Source organism: Mirounga angustirostris, unplaced genomic scaffold, assembly GCF_029215605.1.
Source record: "Mirounga angustirostris isolate CCGP_5_RB_7025 unplaced genomic scaffold, mMirAng1.0.hap1 SCAF_12, whole genome shotgun sequence".
In the NCBI taxonomy this organism is placed as follows: Eukaryota; Metazoa; Chordata; class Mammalia; order Carnivora; family Phocidae; genus Mirounga; species Mirounga angustirostris.
The window spans coordinates 51,698,695-51,715,227 of record NW_026991720.1 but is presented as its reverse complement, the minus strand read 5'-3'; the positions used below and the strand labels follow the sequence as shown (position 1 = coordinate 51,715,227).

The following is a 16,533-nucleotide window of genomic DNA, read 5'->3' as shown; positions in this document are numbered from 1 at the left end:
AAGGGCTCAGAGTTAATACAAGGGTAAGAGAAAGGGGGGCATTTTAATTCAAGGTTAAGGCCTCTCAAGGACAAGAGGGAAATCTGGGGAACAAGCATTCCACGGCATAATAACCGGACAGTTTGTAAATGTCAGTCTTAAAGGTCTCACCTTCGCATAGTAAGAAGGCACTGAGTAAATTCTCCTTTGGGAGATAGGTAAACCCAGCAACCATTACAAAACTCTCAAAATTGAAACAAAGTCTGGTTTTTTGTTTTTTTTTGAAGGGTAACTCTGGGTATGTTTCTACTCTGTTCTTAGCCTTACGATTTTCCATTGGGAGACTGTTTTTACTGAGTTTTATTAAGGGAGAAGCCAGGATATGGAGTTCCTGAAAAGAAAGCATTAACATTCCTTGAATCCATTCATTTGTTACATGTGCACACACTCTAGAACACATACCTTGAACTGAGCCTCTGGTGGCCCGGTGATAATCACCATCCTCACTTTAGCATCTGGTGCTTCAGCTGGAGCAATCTGTAACAGACACATCAAGGGGGGATGACACGTTCGGGTGCCACTGACAGAAATGTTAACACACACCAGCCTGACATTTGTGCACAACTTACTGAAAGGTAAAATGAAAGCCTTTTGGAAGAAAGCTACAGAGCAGCAGTGATTAACGTGGGTTCATTATTTCTGGCTCCTGCCATGAACTGAGCACTTACACTGTGCCCTGCCCTGATGTAAATGTCCACATGCAATCTCAGCTAATCCTCACTGGGTTCTAATGAGGTGGTACCTGTACTTTACAGAGGGGAAACAAGGCTGAAGAAGTTGAGTTACCTGGCCCATCCATGATCACATAGCTAATCCAGCTGGAGGGAGAACTGGATCTGTCTCCACTGCCCATGTTCCTCATCATTACACCAGTGGTGCTCGAAGTGTGGTCTTTGGCCCGTATGCATCAGAACCCCAGGTCTGTATGTGCAAGAAACTGCTATGTTCACAAATCTAAGACTATTGGTAAATTCCCCTGAAGTACGCTCGTTAGAATAACATGAAATAAACTAGCACTAACTTGGCAGAAGGAAAGTAAATGGCTTTTCTATTTTTGCAGAATATATGAAATCACACAAAAAGCCTGGGCCAGGGGAACTGTTGCAGAGGCTATTGAAGGGAGAGGAAACCAGCATTCTTATGCAGTCATAGGATTTGGGGACCCAGTTGGTAGTTGTTTTAAAAGAAAAAATTCTGCTAGACATATGGTGTATAAGAAGCAAATTCTTACTATTTACCAAATATATGATTATTATGTAAGAACAGGAAGCAAAAAAATGATAAAAACTACCCCAAATTCTACCATTATGATCCCTGTCAGTTACTAATGTAGTCTACTAGATCTCTTCCCACACGTTTACAATCAAAGAATGTTTTTATTTTTAATGGAGTCATCTTTTCTCTCTTCCTCTGTCAACCTACAGCCACGCTAATACTATTCCTACTTTATGCTGGGCACTAATTTTGAGTCTATAACACAAGCAAGTAATTACTTCCCTTTAGTCTAGGCTCTTAGAATTATTCACAGGAAAGCCCTGGAACAAAAATATCATTCTTTATCTTTCTGACTAGATCTGTCAATACTGGTGGGGGGAGGGCTGGGGCTAAGGGCACTCATACATGGAGGTTAAGAGTATAAATTGCTATAGTCTCTGAAAAGCCTGAACACATGCCCTTCGACTCACCAAATCTACTTTTATAGACTTACCTTAAAGAATAAGTTTGTATGTAACATTTTGGCTAAAAGAACTCTGTCCATCACGGCACTATTTGTGCAGAGTAAGTTAGGAACAGTCTAAATGTCCAGTAAGTGAACACAAATAATTAGCAAATACCAAATATATGCCTATTAAGTACATATATGAAATTTATATGTAAGTCTAGCAAAGTGTTAAGAATGGTGGTGCATCTTTCAGATTATGCATGTTTCAGACTTTCTTGGAAACAAAACATTTTACCCTCATTGTAAAATCTCTAAAGCCTGAAAGAGAGAACACTGAACACCTAAATATGCAGTTTTTCCAAAGCCAATCTACTAGGTTCTTCTTGCACGTGTCAAAGACTTATTTTTAACTCCATCAGGAAACTTGTAGCACAGTGAAGTTGGTTCACCCCTCAGTCTTTTACCATCTCTTTCCCTTTTACTGTTTATCTTGGCTGCATTTCCTGTTCATGTATTTTGTTATCTTTTGCTACAAGAGAGCACATGAGGGCTATTTCTGTGTTTTGCTTCTTTATTAACTATTTACTTTACATACAGTAAAATTCATTCTTTCGTAACAAATGCATAGGCAGATAACTACCACCGCAATCAAAAATAGTTCAGTCACTCTCCACAATTCTTCCTGGTATCTCTTTGTATTCAAGCCTATCTTCCACCTCCAGTTCCTAGCAACCACTGAATTTTTTCTCTATCCCTATAGTTCTGCCTTTTCCAGATTTTACATACAATTGGATCATAGAATATGCGACCTTTTGGGTCTGATTTCTTTCCCTTAGCATGTAACATGAGATCCAACCAACATGTATCTATCAATAGTTTGTTCTTAATATCCTCTGTATAGGTGGACCACAGTTTATCTGTTTGCCCTTTGCTGAACATGTGCTGCTTCCCCTTGGGCGATAGCTGCAAATAAAGATGCTATAAACATGTGAGTCCAACTTTTTTGTGTACTATTTTTTTTTTTAAGATTTTCTTTAGAGATTATTTATTATGAAAGAGTGCACATGTAGAGGGGAGGGGCAGACTCCCCACTGAGCTTGGAGCCCTACATGGGGCTCAATTCCAGGATCCTGAGATAATGACCTGAGCCGAAATCAAGAGTCAGAGGCTCAGCTGACTGAGCCACCCAGGCGCCCCTGTACCGTATTCCTTTAAATAAAAAAATTTTAGGGGCGCCTGGGTGGCTTAGTCATTAAGCGTCTGCCTTTGGCTCAGGTCATGATCCCAGGGTCCTGGGATCGAGCCCCGCATCAGGCTCCCTGCTTGGCGGAAAGCCTGCCTCTCCCTCTCCCTCTGTTTGTGTTCCCTCTCTCGCTGTCTCTCTCTCTGTCAAATAAATAAAAATTAAAAAATCTTCAAAAAAATTTTTTTAAAGTTTTTTATAAAACATTAACAAAAAACACCCCACTAGACTGATGTTTTCCTGAAGAAAAATTTCACCGCATCAAGCCATTATCAGTTTGTGCATACCTTAAAACACAATGAGCTATCTCTGTTATCATATTGTTTCTCAGCATATCAAAATACAGAATCTTCAGAGCACACAATTCTCTAGTTGGTGGATACCATTAACTGTCCTCTGATACTTGTTATCCCACTTTCCGTAATAATAAAATATTTAGCTTAACATTTCCCTGTTGCTCTTTCAGCTGTGTCTGGCCTTGTGATGCAGTTTCTTAGCAATGAAATGGAGATAAAAATATCTCATGGTGGCTAGTAAGAAATCTCTGTAAGAGGAAGGTTCTTCGTGTTCTCCAACTGGCTGGACCCCAGATTTGTGAGAGCACAGAATTTTTTTTTTTTTTTTAAAGATTTTATTTATTTGACAGAGACACAGTGAGAGAGGGAACACAAGTGGGGGGAATGGGAGAGGGAGAAGCAGGCTTCCCCGTGGAGCAGGGAGCCCGATGCGGGGCTCGATCCCAGGACCCTGAGATCATGACCTGAGCCGAAGGCAGATGGACGCCTAACGACTGAGCCACGCAGGCGCCCCGAGAGCATAGAATATTGTCATTTGGGGCCAAGAGGGACCAAGGCCATGCCTGGGGAAGATAAGCTAGAACTAACCTAGGTCCAGGGACTTAGTGGGCCAAAACTACCACACCAGCGCTGGACTGCTTACCTCCAGACTACTTTTTTCTGAGAAGGCAACTTACTTTGTTGAAGCTGTTGTTCAGGGTTTTCTGTTACACCCTATGTAGCTGCAGTATGGACTGCCACATTCAGTTCGATTATTAAGTGGCAGGATGACTCATGTTCCTGTGACCTACTGTCGTTGAAGCACTAAGAGCCACGGTCGGCAGAACAGTACCTTAATAGAAGCTCCTGCAAAGCGAGAAAGCTGCTTGATGTGCTGCCCCTGCTTGCCGATAATGGCGCCAACGGATAGGGCTGGGATAAACAGATGAACAGTCTCCGTTTCTGACTGCTGCTGTAAAGACAGGACATACGTGTGTATTTGGTAAAATTAGGCTATTATCATTGGCAGAGAGGTGGGGCATTCTCATACGGTAGTGTGGTATAAGAGTTTACCTGAAGTTGAGAACATCTCCTATTCATCCTGAAAGCATCTGAATTTAAAAGGTCACTTTTCTCTACACAGTTTTCTTCAACTTTAGGATGTCACTGATTTACAGATTTAAAAGGTAAGTCAGAGTCATAAAGTTTAGATTCTTGACAAGTAAGTGAAATTCTGGGCCACACCTCACTGAACACAACTGCATCCAAGGACACCAAGTCTACACTTTATCGGTGTAGGTTTTGCTTCATAAACACATACCTGATGAACTAGTCTCAAAGGGAAGAACTCCTGAGTCTCATTACATAGGACTGAATTGTGTAAAACCTTACTACCACCATTCAGTACACAACCACACCCAAACATAGGACAGGATTAGAAGAGAACTCTCACTTTAGTGGCAAAATGCGTAAGATTTTTTCCCATATAGTTCATTATTCCTCCCATCTCTGCCCTTCCTTTGCCACTTAACATACGGACAAATTGGAAAACATTTTTTTTATTCTTATGTTAATCCCCATACATTACATCATTAGTTTTAGATGAAGTGTTCCATGATTCATTGTTTGTGCATAACACCCAGTGCTCCATGCAGAATGTGCCCTCCTCAATACCCACCACCAGGCTAACCCATCCTCCCACCCCCCTCCCCTCTAGAACCCTGTTTGTTTTTCAGAGTCCATCGTCTCTCATGGTTCGTTGGAAAACATTTTTAAGGCTACCTCCTCAAAGGTTCTTCAAATATGGATTTTATCTATACACTTCTCAACTTCCCACTTCAAGCCAACTATGTCCTTCCTGAATCATTTCCCTTCAAATAGTCATTCTTGTAGGGCTAACAGACACTCAGAACACAGTGACTGGGTTCCAAAAAAAAAAAAAAAAGCTAATCCAAGATTCAGTGATGTTACTGGTGAGCTACAGGTTCTAAAATGCAGAAGCAGTGCACATGTTCATATATTAATACTTGCCTACTTTTTTTTTTTTTTAAGTAGACTCCATGCCTAGTGTGGAGCCCACCATGGGGCCCAAACTTACAACCCTGAGATCAAGACCTGAGCTGAAATCAAGAGTGGGACGCTTAACTGAGCCATCCAGTTGCCTCAATACCTGCTTACTTTCTAACAACATTAAGAAAAACATACTTTCCAGGATAAGTCAATTCTAAGAAATTTACTCCAGGAAATATTTTTTATTTTCTAAGACTTTTTTAGAGCAATTTTAGGTTCACAGCAAAATTGAGAGGCAGGTACAGATTTCCCATATATGCCAAGAAATATTTTAAGATGAACCACAATTGAATATACTAACTTAATATGCACTTTTTTAAAAAGTTCACCTACCAACTAAGATTTATAGAGATATTAGAAGATATACTGCAGGGCGCCTGGGTGGCTCAGTCGTTAAGCGTCTGCCTTCGGCTCAGGTCATGATCCCAGGGTCCTGGGATGGAGTCCCACATCAGGCACCCTGCCTGGCAGGAAGCCTGTTTCTCCCTCTCTCACTCCCCCTGCTTGTGTTCCTGCTCTCGCTGTCTCTGTCTCTGTCAAATAAATAAATAAAATCTTTAAAAAAAAAAAAAAAAGATACATTGCAGTAAGAAATGTACACATTAACTGCTTGGTAAGAAACACTTCACAGAATTCTCTCTTGAGCCTTCTTAAATTCCTGTTATGGAGGATACGATAAATTCCATTTCCAAGTACTCAAGTTGTCCCTCAAGTACTGTAATATGTTCACACAGAGCCATGAAACAGCATCAGTCTAATTTCTAATTTACAAAACCCTCCTTAAATTCATAAAGTCTCAAACAAACAGGTCAATAGTTTGGCTTTCAAACATCCCAGGAACTAGGAAAATCTTTAGAACATGATCATTTTAGGCAGTTTCTGAAAATCTTAGTCAAAGGAAACAGGAGCACTGGGCTCATTCATTTTTACTGGACGTGGAACAAATTTTGGGCTACCTAATGTTGGTCCACCAAATGACCACCACTCTGCCAACACAAAAATTACCAGGGGCATTATCAGCTCCATCTTCTCCCTATTAAGCCCAGAGAGCATGGAGCACTCCATACCACAGGTCTATGGGGAGATGCTGCTCAACAGCAGAAACCCACGTATGGATGAATCAGCCATTCCATTTGTCCCTTGACACGCACTTAACAGAAGGCCGTTCACCACAGGACACAGTTTACTCACACTATTTGGTAGGTATTTTTTTTTAGTAGTTTTTATAGTTTCCTTCCTCTGAAGCAAAGATTTTTAAAAACTATATTAGTAAACAGAAACTCTGGAAATAACAAAAAGGCTGGGCTGGTTCTTTAAAGGAAAACCTTTTGTCTATGTATCAGTTAAGAAATTGAAATGGGGGCGCCTGGGTGGCTCAGTCGTTAAGCGTCTGCCTTCAGCTCAGGTCATGATCCCATGGTCCTGGGACAGAGCCCCACATCAGGCTCCCTGCTCACTGCGAAGCCTGCTTCTCCCTTTCCCACTCCCCCGTGTTCCTGCTCTCGCTGTCAAATAAAATCTTAAAAAAAAAAAAAATTGAAATGAGAAAGGGGGAAATATAAGATAAAAAGATACAACGTCAACAAATCTGAAAATGTCAAAAATCTGTCTAGTAGGATTTACCAAAAATCGGAAAAATTTACATTGACCTAAACAACTGTTACTTCTATAATCAACTAATTACCTTAAAGAAAGCACCAACCGGGCGCCTCGGTGGCTCAGATGGTTAAGCGTCTGCCTTCAGCTCAGGTCATGATCCCGGGGTCCTGGGATCGAGCCCCACATCGGGCTCCTGGCTCAGCAAGGAGCCTGCTTCTCCCTCTCCCTCTCCCTCTGCCTCTCTCCCTGCTCATGCTTTCTCTTATCTCTGTGTCTCAAATGAATAAATAAAATCTTTTTAAAAATTTAAAAAAATTAAAAAAAAAAAGAAAGCTCCAACCCCAAATAAGTCTAATTCTTCCAGGCAAAATGCTCAGGATGACCAAACCCTGTGGAAAAGACGACATGGGAAACTAGGTAAGGACAGGGGAGAAATCGATTTAATAAGCCAAAATAGTCAATGAATGGGAACATGCTACAAATAACATGTCTGTGGTTTTTTTTTTTTAGATTTTATTTATTTGACAGAGACACAGAGAGAGAGCACACAAGCAGGGGGAGTGGGAGAGGGAGAAGCAGGCTTTCCACCGAGCATGGAGACTGCTGCGGGGCTGGATCCGAGGACCCCGGGATCATGACCTGAGCCAAAAGCAGACACTTAACCAACTGAGGCACCCCCAAATAACATGTTCTAATTTGTTTTTTTACCGTAACGATACAGCTTGGATCTCATTCATTCATTCATATGGCCCTGACTCATCCCATTAAACAGGGTAGTCGTCCAGCTAGACTCACCACTGCTGACTCATCTCCGTGCATGTGTGTTTATGTGTGTGTGTGTAGTTAGCAATTTTCAACTAATTCATGTAATGCTATAATCAAATCTTTGTTTAAAAAATTGTGCCCTTGTACAAATACCTCTACTACATAGATTCTTAGAAGTAAAACTGCTTGAGTCAAAGGTTCTGAACATTCAAAATTGATCATCATCAAGTTACACAAAAAGTTTCCCACTCTGTCCACACAAAATGGTGGAATCCCAATTAAGACATTCATGGAACATGTGAATGCTACTTTGTGTTTAGCATGGTGGAAGATGGGTAAAAAGCATGCTGAGGTCAAAATTCAAGTTTAAGAAGAAGGTAACTATGATCAGGGAGCAGGGGTATACAGGAGTCCTGTGTGGTGACAGTTTGTGAGTTTTCTCTGTGAGGTGCATCACCTCATCTACACCTCACAACCCGTACAACTAATAGAAACTAACAGCATTTCCATTTTAAAAATGAGAAAACTGAGCAAAAGAGATTAAGTGACTTGTACATGGTCATATATTGATTAGTGTTGCAGCCAGCATTCAAACATAGACTTCTCTCTCAAGCCATGTTTACTTAATAAAAAAAAAAAAGAAAAAAAGGACATTAACTGTGTTTCCAACAGCTATAGATATGCTTTGTAATACAGAGCTGCAGAAGTGACTCTTAAGAACAGCCCAGGGGCGCCTGGGTGGTTCAGTCAGTTAAGCGACTGACTTCAGCTCAGATCATGATCTGAGTCTTGGGATCAAGTCCCACGTGGGGTTCTCTGCTCAGCATGGAGTCTGCTTGTCCCTCTTCCTCTCCCCCTACCCCACTGGAGCTCTCAAAACAAACAAAAACAGGGCGCCTGGGTGGCTCAGTTGGTTGAGCGACTGCCTTCGGCTCGGGTCATGATCCTGGAGTCCCGGGATCGAGTCCCACATCGGGCTCCCTGCTCAGCGGGGAGCCTGCTTCTCCCTCTGACACTCCCCCCTCTCTCATGTACTCTCTCTCATTCTCGCTGTCTCAAATAGATAAATAAAATCTTTAAAAAAAAAAAACAAAACAAAACACACGCAGTAGCCCAAGAGAACTCTCAGCTGAGGAGGTGCTGCCTTCCCTGGTGGTACCACTCTTCTCTCTACCTTGGTATGACTTCCTGAGTCAAAAGAAATTTCCTATGTGTAGCTGGCAAAAGCTTAAGCCTTTAATTATCAATGTCCAAAAAATGGCATCAGAGATAGTCCATTAAAAATTCTTTGGGGGCGCCTGGGTGGCTCAGATGGTTAAGCCTCTGCCTTCGGCTCAGGTCATGATCCCAGGGTCCTGGGATCGAGCCCCGCATCGGGCTCCCTGCTTCGTGGGGTGTCTGCTTCTCCCCCTCCTTCCTGCTCGAGCTCTCTCTATCTCTGTCTCTCTCAAATAAATAAATATTAAAAAAAAAATTCTTTATTTGGGGGGCACCTGGGTGGCTCACAGTCGGTAGAGCATCCAACTCAATCTCAGGTCTTGATCTCAGGGTTGTGAGTTCAAGTTCCACGTTGGGCGTGGAGCCACCTACTTTAAAAAAAATTCTCTATTTTGAAGAAAAGGGATAACTAAAGGTTAAGAATGATGTAAAGAGGGTCAAAAGGCACAAACTTCCAGCTATATAATAAGTCATGGGAATGTAATGTACAGCTTGATGACTACAGTTAATACTATACTGCATAGTGGGAGGTTGCTAAGAGAGATCTTAAAAGTTCTTATCAACAAGGAAAAAAAACCACTAGGCTATGGATGTTGACTTACTGTGATCGTTTTGCAATATATACAAATATCAAATCATTATGTGTACCCCTGACACCAATGTTGTATGTCAATTATACCTCAAAAACATTTACAAAAACTTTAATAGTTTAATTGAAATCACACACACACAAAAAATGAAGCTCCAACAGCACAAGGATCCGACAGCAACAGGTTTGTTGTCTCATCAGCACACACCCATCTTATGAGTGTTTAAGGTACTTTATAACTTAAGAGTCTCAGTGTTTGTTTCCACTTGAGAATAAATTAACCACATCACAGAAAAGTGTAAGAAAGAAATTCACAATTCCTTCATCTTTACCTGACAGTTATTTTGTTGTATCTGAAGGTACTATTTTCAAGATCTACAGAAAGTTCGGTTTCCATTTTTTCACTAATTTCTCTAACACTGCAATCAAATCTCTAAACATAAATCTTGTGCCCCTATACAAATACTTCTAAGATTTTATGTAATAGAAATGCTGGATCGGAGCATTAGCATTTAAAACTGACAGGTTATTTCCAAATTCTCATACTAATGCATTTATTTTATGGTCAACAAATATATATTCAAGAAAGGGGGAAATCATCTTATTTTGAACCACGCCTTTCACACTTATGAAACAAAAAAACAACATCAGATTCGAGACCCCAGGCCGTGTTTTCTACAAATGAAAATCGTCTGAACCGTGCTCTTCTTTCTAAGTCTCTTCCTTGACCTGTAACCCACACGTACCTCCCATTTCCTGTTAAGAGTTAACCCCAAATTCAACTCCAGGAAATATTACTGAGGAAAATCATTGGATTCTATTTCTTCGGCATATGTATAAATAGCTGTACTACTTTCTTTACAACTTAGTATTCCTGGTGTTTCCCAGGACGTCATAACACACTGCAGGTCTTAATACAGCGGTCAGCTACATGGAGCCTGCCTGATCTCCATATAAGCACTCTTAGAACAAATATACCAGAAGAGGGTTTGCCTTCCCACTAAACTCTGAACTGTGGAGATCTGTGACAGGGGCCTGTCCTGCACAGCTTGGCCAAATCACTTCTGTTGCTATTCACCAGTGAAGAACACTGAACGAGTAACATTAGTTCATTCTTTTAGTATTTCCCAGTCCTAAGAATAGTGCCTCTGTGTGCAAAGCACCGTACTTCACAGCCTGTCAGTGTGTTCTGTAATGACCAAGTACCATTTATTCCAGGGGACAGTTTAAGGCCTTTCTTATTTTAATAACTGAATTAATGAGGACATTGACCATAAATGGTGCTTAATGTTAATATTAATTTGTCATTCTGGTCCTTATAGCAAAACTGATACATAAAAAAAAAAAATTAGTTAGGATTAATGTAAAGATAGGATCTAAGTATTTTATCTCACTGAGAACATCTATACCATGTTCTTCTGAATAATATACTTTCGTTTTTTGGCCTGACAGCGATAAAGACCTTTTTAATGATCAGACTAAACCCAATGTGTAACTCGTCCAGATCTGCCCCATTGTATTTTGCCATGACTGTGTAATTATTTGTTTTCTGGGCCTGTTCCAGAAAGATTTTGAGCTGCTCAGAAAATACACATAATCTAGAAGTAAAACAAAGGAGGCGAAGAAATAAGAGCATAGGGACCCGAATATAAAAGATGAAGCCAGGAATGCTGTTCTTGTATACATTTGGCACTAAGCTTCCTAGCAGCTAATTTTAAAAAAGAAAATCAGCTGCATAATTGAGTATGCCTGGAAGAGAAAAACTATCCATTTGCTTAGTAAAAAACACTTTTCCCAGGACTGATCCCAGAGAGCAACTTCTCTCTGTCTTCAGAAGATCGATGTTAACAGGCGTCCTTGGAGCGAAAGCTGCAGAGCCTCACAAGCACAGAGTGGGCATGTGTCCTAGCCTCGAAGATACTGAAGACAACTCTGCTAGGAGAAAAGCTCAAAGCTATGCTATCGCCACGAAAGCTGAACAAAAGCCAAATAATCTTTCTGACACAGCGATGAAAGGCCATCAGCGCCTTTTTTCGTTGCTTTTCGGGAGTGGGAATCAAGTAGGAGTGAACACATCCAATACGAAGACTAAGAACAAACTGAAAAGTTGTGTGAGGCTTTGGAAAAGGAGGGGTGGTCAGTAGAGAAGGGCCGAAGGGACCAAATTTTAAAGTGAAGACAAAGAATCCGCATACAGACAGCAAAATGTTCTGTGCTGGGATGAAAACAGGAACAACAAAGCCTGTCAAATAGAAAAAGCAGTATCAGAAAGCAGCAAACTAAACGTACCAAGAGGTGCTGCCCCACACGGATGGGCAGTGATGTGCACTCCTGGCAACAGCACCTTAATAAAAAGTTGACTCATCAGAAGTCAGGCTTGAGGAAGACATTTCTGAACAGCACCCAACTCCCTTCACGCCAACTCCATATCCACCGAGCACCTCCCCGACTATAACTTCCTTTTCTTATGTTAATCACCATACATCACATCGTTAGTTTGTGACGTAGTGTTCCATGATTCATTGTTTGCGTATAACACCCAGTGCTCCATGCAGTATGTGTGCCCTCCTTAATACCCATCACCGGGCTAACCCATCCCCCCACCCCCTTTTAAAGGAACTTTTCCTCTGGGAATATAAGGCATCTCACATAATTATCCTTTTTGACAATCATTAAACTGGCTCTGTGGGGGGCGCCCGGGTGGCTCAATCAGTTAAGCATCTGCCTTCGGTTCAGGTCATGATCCCAGGGTCCTGGGATCGAGCCCCACCTCGGGCTCCCTGCTCCTCCCTCTCCCACTCCCCCTGCTTGTGTTCCCTCTCTTGCTGTGTCTCTCTCTGTCAAATAAATAAAATCTTAAAACAAAACAAAACAAAACTGGCTCTGTGGTACAAATTACTGTTGTATAGAGTTCTGCATAGTAAGCCATGTTTCCAGGATTTGGATACGGAGATGATTCTTTACAAAACTAAGAAGCCAGAACAATGGGTTATGATAAGCCCCTTGCACCTGTGACTTTAAGTCTCTGAGATCAAGCTTGAAAAAAAACTCATTAGCATTACCCTTTCTTGTTACACATTCTTTGCATTTAGGTTAATGTTCCGCTGCATTATCCTGAACCCTTCTTCCTAAATCTTCAGAGGTGAGGGATGGTCACATGACCCAAGCTGCTTCCCAATGGATTTCTGCCAGATGCCTATCGGCAAAACTTCCTTTGGACTTCTTGGCAGACTCTGTTATAGCTTGAAATAACATAAGAACAAAGCTGCTCAACTGAAAGTTTTGCATAACTGGTGAAGTCTGCCAATGAGTAATTCCTAATCCTCTATCATGAGGAGATACAAGAATGAGCAAACAGTAAGGTTAAGTGTATGTACTTTGTGGGGAACAGAATCGAAGACATCACAAAGGCATGGAGACCTGCCTGCCAGCCATCAAGACCAGCCTTCAGGAACCTGGAAGGATGCCAGTGTTTCCCTTTGGTTTGTACAACAGATACTCCTGGGGTTTTTTTTTTTTGTTTTGGTTTGTTTATTTTGTTTTAATGGATTTGAGTCTGGAACTGAAATTAAGTTTACTCAACTCCATGACCTGAACAGAATATTGAAAACTTTAAAAAAAAAAACAAAAAAACAAAAAAAAAAGGGCACAGAAAGTTTCTCCCCATAGCTAAGTAAAACCGAGGCCTCCTAGAGCTACTAAGTGTATACAGTAAGTTATTTACTTTGAATTTTTTTTTTTAACTGACAAAAGAGCTGTACCTACAATAAGAAATCCTAAGAAGTAAGGCTAAGAGAACAGATTAAAAAATCCCTTTCAAGTCATAAAATATTTTTTCTTAAAGAGCACCTTGAACTAGCTAAAAACCTAAGAAAATGTTCATCTTTCTTGCCTCTTTGATAAACAGTAAGTTTGCAATTGTAAGATCACACTATTGTTCTGGAGACTTCTGGGAAGATTCCAATGACGTTATCAAAATTATGAAGACAACAGCACTTGAGCTAACTTCTGCCAACCCGAACGTCAGGAAATAACATTCAGCTATGGATGCTGTTCTGTGCTATGCCAACTTCAGCTCTTGCTGTGTTCAGGAGCTGCCAATTGCCTCTTCCCTACTGTCTGAGCGTTTTTGAAAGGCGCATTTCTTGTCATTTCTAAACTCAAAGTTTGCCAATTAAGTACTGCCTGAGCCAGCTGCTAGGCAGGAACTAGAGACTTTTTGTCTGTTGGAAGAACCAACTCTGGCTCTATTAGGAAAAAATCCACCTGGCAGGTTCCAGTTAGAATACATTGTGGGGGGGTGGAGGGGTGGGAGGGTGAGCAAAGTTCTGGAATAGAACGGAAGCAAGGGATTAATCCAAAGTCGAGGTCCATCAATTCGCCTTTCATGTTACAAAGCAGCAGTGAGAAAACAGGAGTAGAAAAATGAAACAACTCTGAGAGAGGAAGCAATACATAAAAAGAGAGTCAGAGTCTTTGAAACATTGAGTCATCAAAACCTACTTCTTACCAGGCAATATACACTTAAAGTAAAAGAGATCCACTGCTAACCTACAGGGCATCAAGGATTAAAGAGTCAACCTCAATAAGTAACCGACTTCCCTGTGAGAGCTTCTAAGGACCAGCAAGCTTCTCATCAGCAGCTGTGGGTGCCAGGCTGCGGTGGAAGAGTAACCTCACGTGCTGAGAGCAGACACCTGCCAACCTTTATTCCTCCAACCCAGTTTTTAAATAAATGTCATCACAGACCCTCACAGACCTACAATACTAGGTTCTTCAGCAAGAAGAAAAGTGAAGCCAAAGGGAAAAAAAGGAATGTAAAAAGAAATGGTAAGGAAAAAATTGATAAAGCTTGGTATAATAATTAAATTGGTAAATTTAATTATTGCCTTTAAAAACAAGTTTGTGTTTCAAAAAGTGGTGACCATTAGGTAAGACTTAACAGTATTAGTGATCTGAGTTTAGACAAAGAACCGAATCTAATAATATACAGTGAAGGCAAAGCTATTCCAAATTAAGTACTTCCCCACCAAGAAGTTCTATACTAAAACAAAACTTGTCAAAGAATCGTTCCCTTAAAACAGTAAATCAGGAAATTACCTCACAGATATTTGGAAGTATAGTTCACTCTACCTAGTATCCAGAAACACAATACATTCTCTGAAAATGGTGCTTTCCCTTTGTTTCGATGTGAAAATGATCTGTAGGAGTGGAATCTGAAAGATCGAATTTTCTCCTCCAGAATCAATTTAGATTATTCTGGGGTTTTTTTTTTTGCATGGTTTTTGTTTGGTTTTGTTTTTGAGAGAACTTAAAAGCTCACCTGCACCCTCCCAGGCTCTGCGAGATTCCTTTTGCAGGTAATATTACTAAATCCAGTGGGACAGATTTATTCATCTCTTCAGTTACAGACACGGTTTCCCAGCTTCTCTTGCAGGTAGATGTAACCGATGTTATGTTCTGGCAAACATGACCAACGCGTGGAAGTGTAAAAAGGTATTGTCAGTGTCCTTATATGAGGTGGCTCTTGATTTTTTATCCTTCATCCTTGCTGGCTGGAATCAGACTCAATGGCTGGAGCTTGAGCAGTCATCCTAATCTGGGAGGCAGCATGCTAACTAAGCCAATAGGAGCACCTGTCCTAGATGATGCAGCACAACCACTACCAGCCTTGGATTGTCTACCCTTCACCTCTTCTGATGAAGAAGGAAAACTCACTTAAACCAATTTATTTTCCTGTAACACAGAGCCAAAGCTAAACCTGATACACATAGCATGCCAAAATATATTTAGAGGCATGAAAACAGACATATGGCAGCATCTCATAGATGTTTTTGGCCTGGTATTTGTGGGTTGTAAGAACAGGTGATCCAGAGAAAAGGGGGCAAGTTTTTGACCACACCTTTTTTTTTTTTTTTTTTTTTAAGAGAGAGAGAATGCAAGTGGGGTGAGGCAGGGAGGCCTAAGGAGAGAAACTTAAGCAGGCTCCATGCCCAGCATGGAGCCGGATGCGGGGCTTGATCTCATGCCCCTGAGGTGATGATCTGAGCCCAAATCAAGAGTTGGACATTTGAGTCACCCAGGTGGGCACCCTGGGTGTGGGCACCCTTGCCCACACTTTAAAATAAAGCACCATACAAGGTAGAAAGAGTGACATACCTAAGTGGTATGCATTCATGCTTATCCCAAATATTGTCTACTGTGCATTGCCCTTGATATTTTTTCCAACATTTAAGTCCACCTTCCATAGAACAGTAAACATTACTTGCAGAACAGCAGTTTGGCAATGAATGGGCAACGAAAAACTCCTGAGGACCTTTACAAAATCACAAATTTCTGAGCTTCCATCTGCTCCCACTGAGATTTTGATTCATGTAAGTCCAAGGAGAGGCACAGGTCCTTAACCAGTTAAACAGAGCAGCTGTGTTAACCTTGGCTACCTCCACACTGGAGTCAGTCAGAGAGCTTTCCAAAGTAGTAATACCTGAGTCTCACTCCCAGTTCCTGCCTTTGGGGATGGACTCTAACACAAAAGGTCTGGGGTAATTCTAATGTAAAGAACAAAAAAACATCTTTCCTCGTAAAGCAGAAAGTAGAGAAAGCTATCTTTACAGAACATTGCCAACTAATAAATGTAAAAGACGACGGACATAAAAATAGTAATGTAAGATTGGGCAAATGTCAGCAATGGATATTAAACCCACTGGGGGAAAGAATGTTGGGGAGCAAGACACATGTTCTCAAAGTACTACTGATTACATCTTAATCACAGATAGGAAAGATACCTTTACAGTGCAGAAATCAGACAGACATTACTTTAATTTTATGACCAAACAACATGGCCAACAATGAAACACATGACATCATCTGCTTCCCCATGGGACACAGAGAAGGTATTCCTGTCCCCCAAAAAGGTACAACCCTGAGCCTAATCATGTACAAGCAATTACTCAAAGCCAAATTAGTCGGCATTCTAACCACTAGCCTGGATTTTTCAATGCCCTAAATAAAAAAACAAGTGGGGGGGGGGGAGGAGGCAGTAGGTGACACCACATAGGATGGACTCCTGCTA

General features: G+C 41.1%; 1 protein-coding gene across 3 annotated transcripts in view; it reads right to left on the bottom strand.

The window, feature by feature from the left end:
- IGF2BP3 (insulin like growth factor 2 mRNA binding protein 3) overlaps positions 1–16,533 on the bottom strand; it is a 154,647-nt gene that overhangs the window by 6,266 nt on the left and 131,848 nt on the right. For 2 of the 3 annotated variants that reach the window (XM_064575168.1, XM_064575170.1), the window contains exons 11-12: positions 4,074–4,193; positions 442–516 (exon numbers count right to left, since the gene is read on the bottom strand). In XM_064575168.1, the coding sequence (XP_064431238.1) occupies positions 442–516; positions 4,074–4,193 (195 nt within the window). The remainder of the gene's footprint in view (positions 1–441; positions 517–4,073; positions 4,194–16,533) is intronic. The other variant, XM_064575169.1, reaches the window with a different exon arrangement.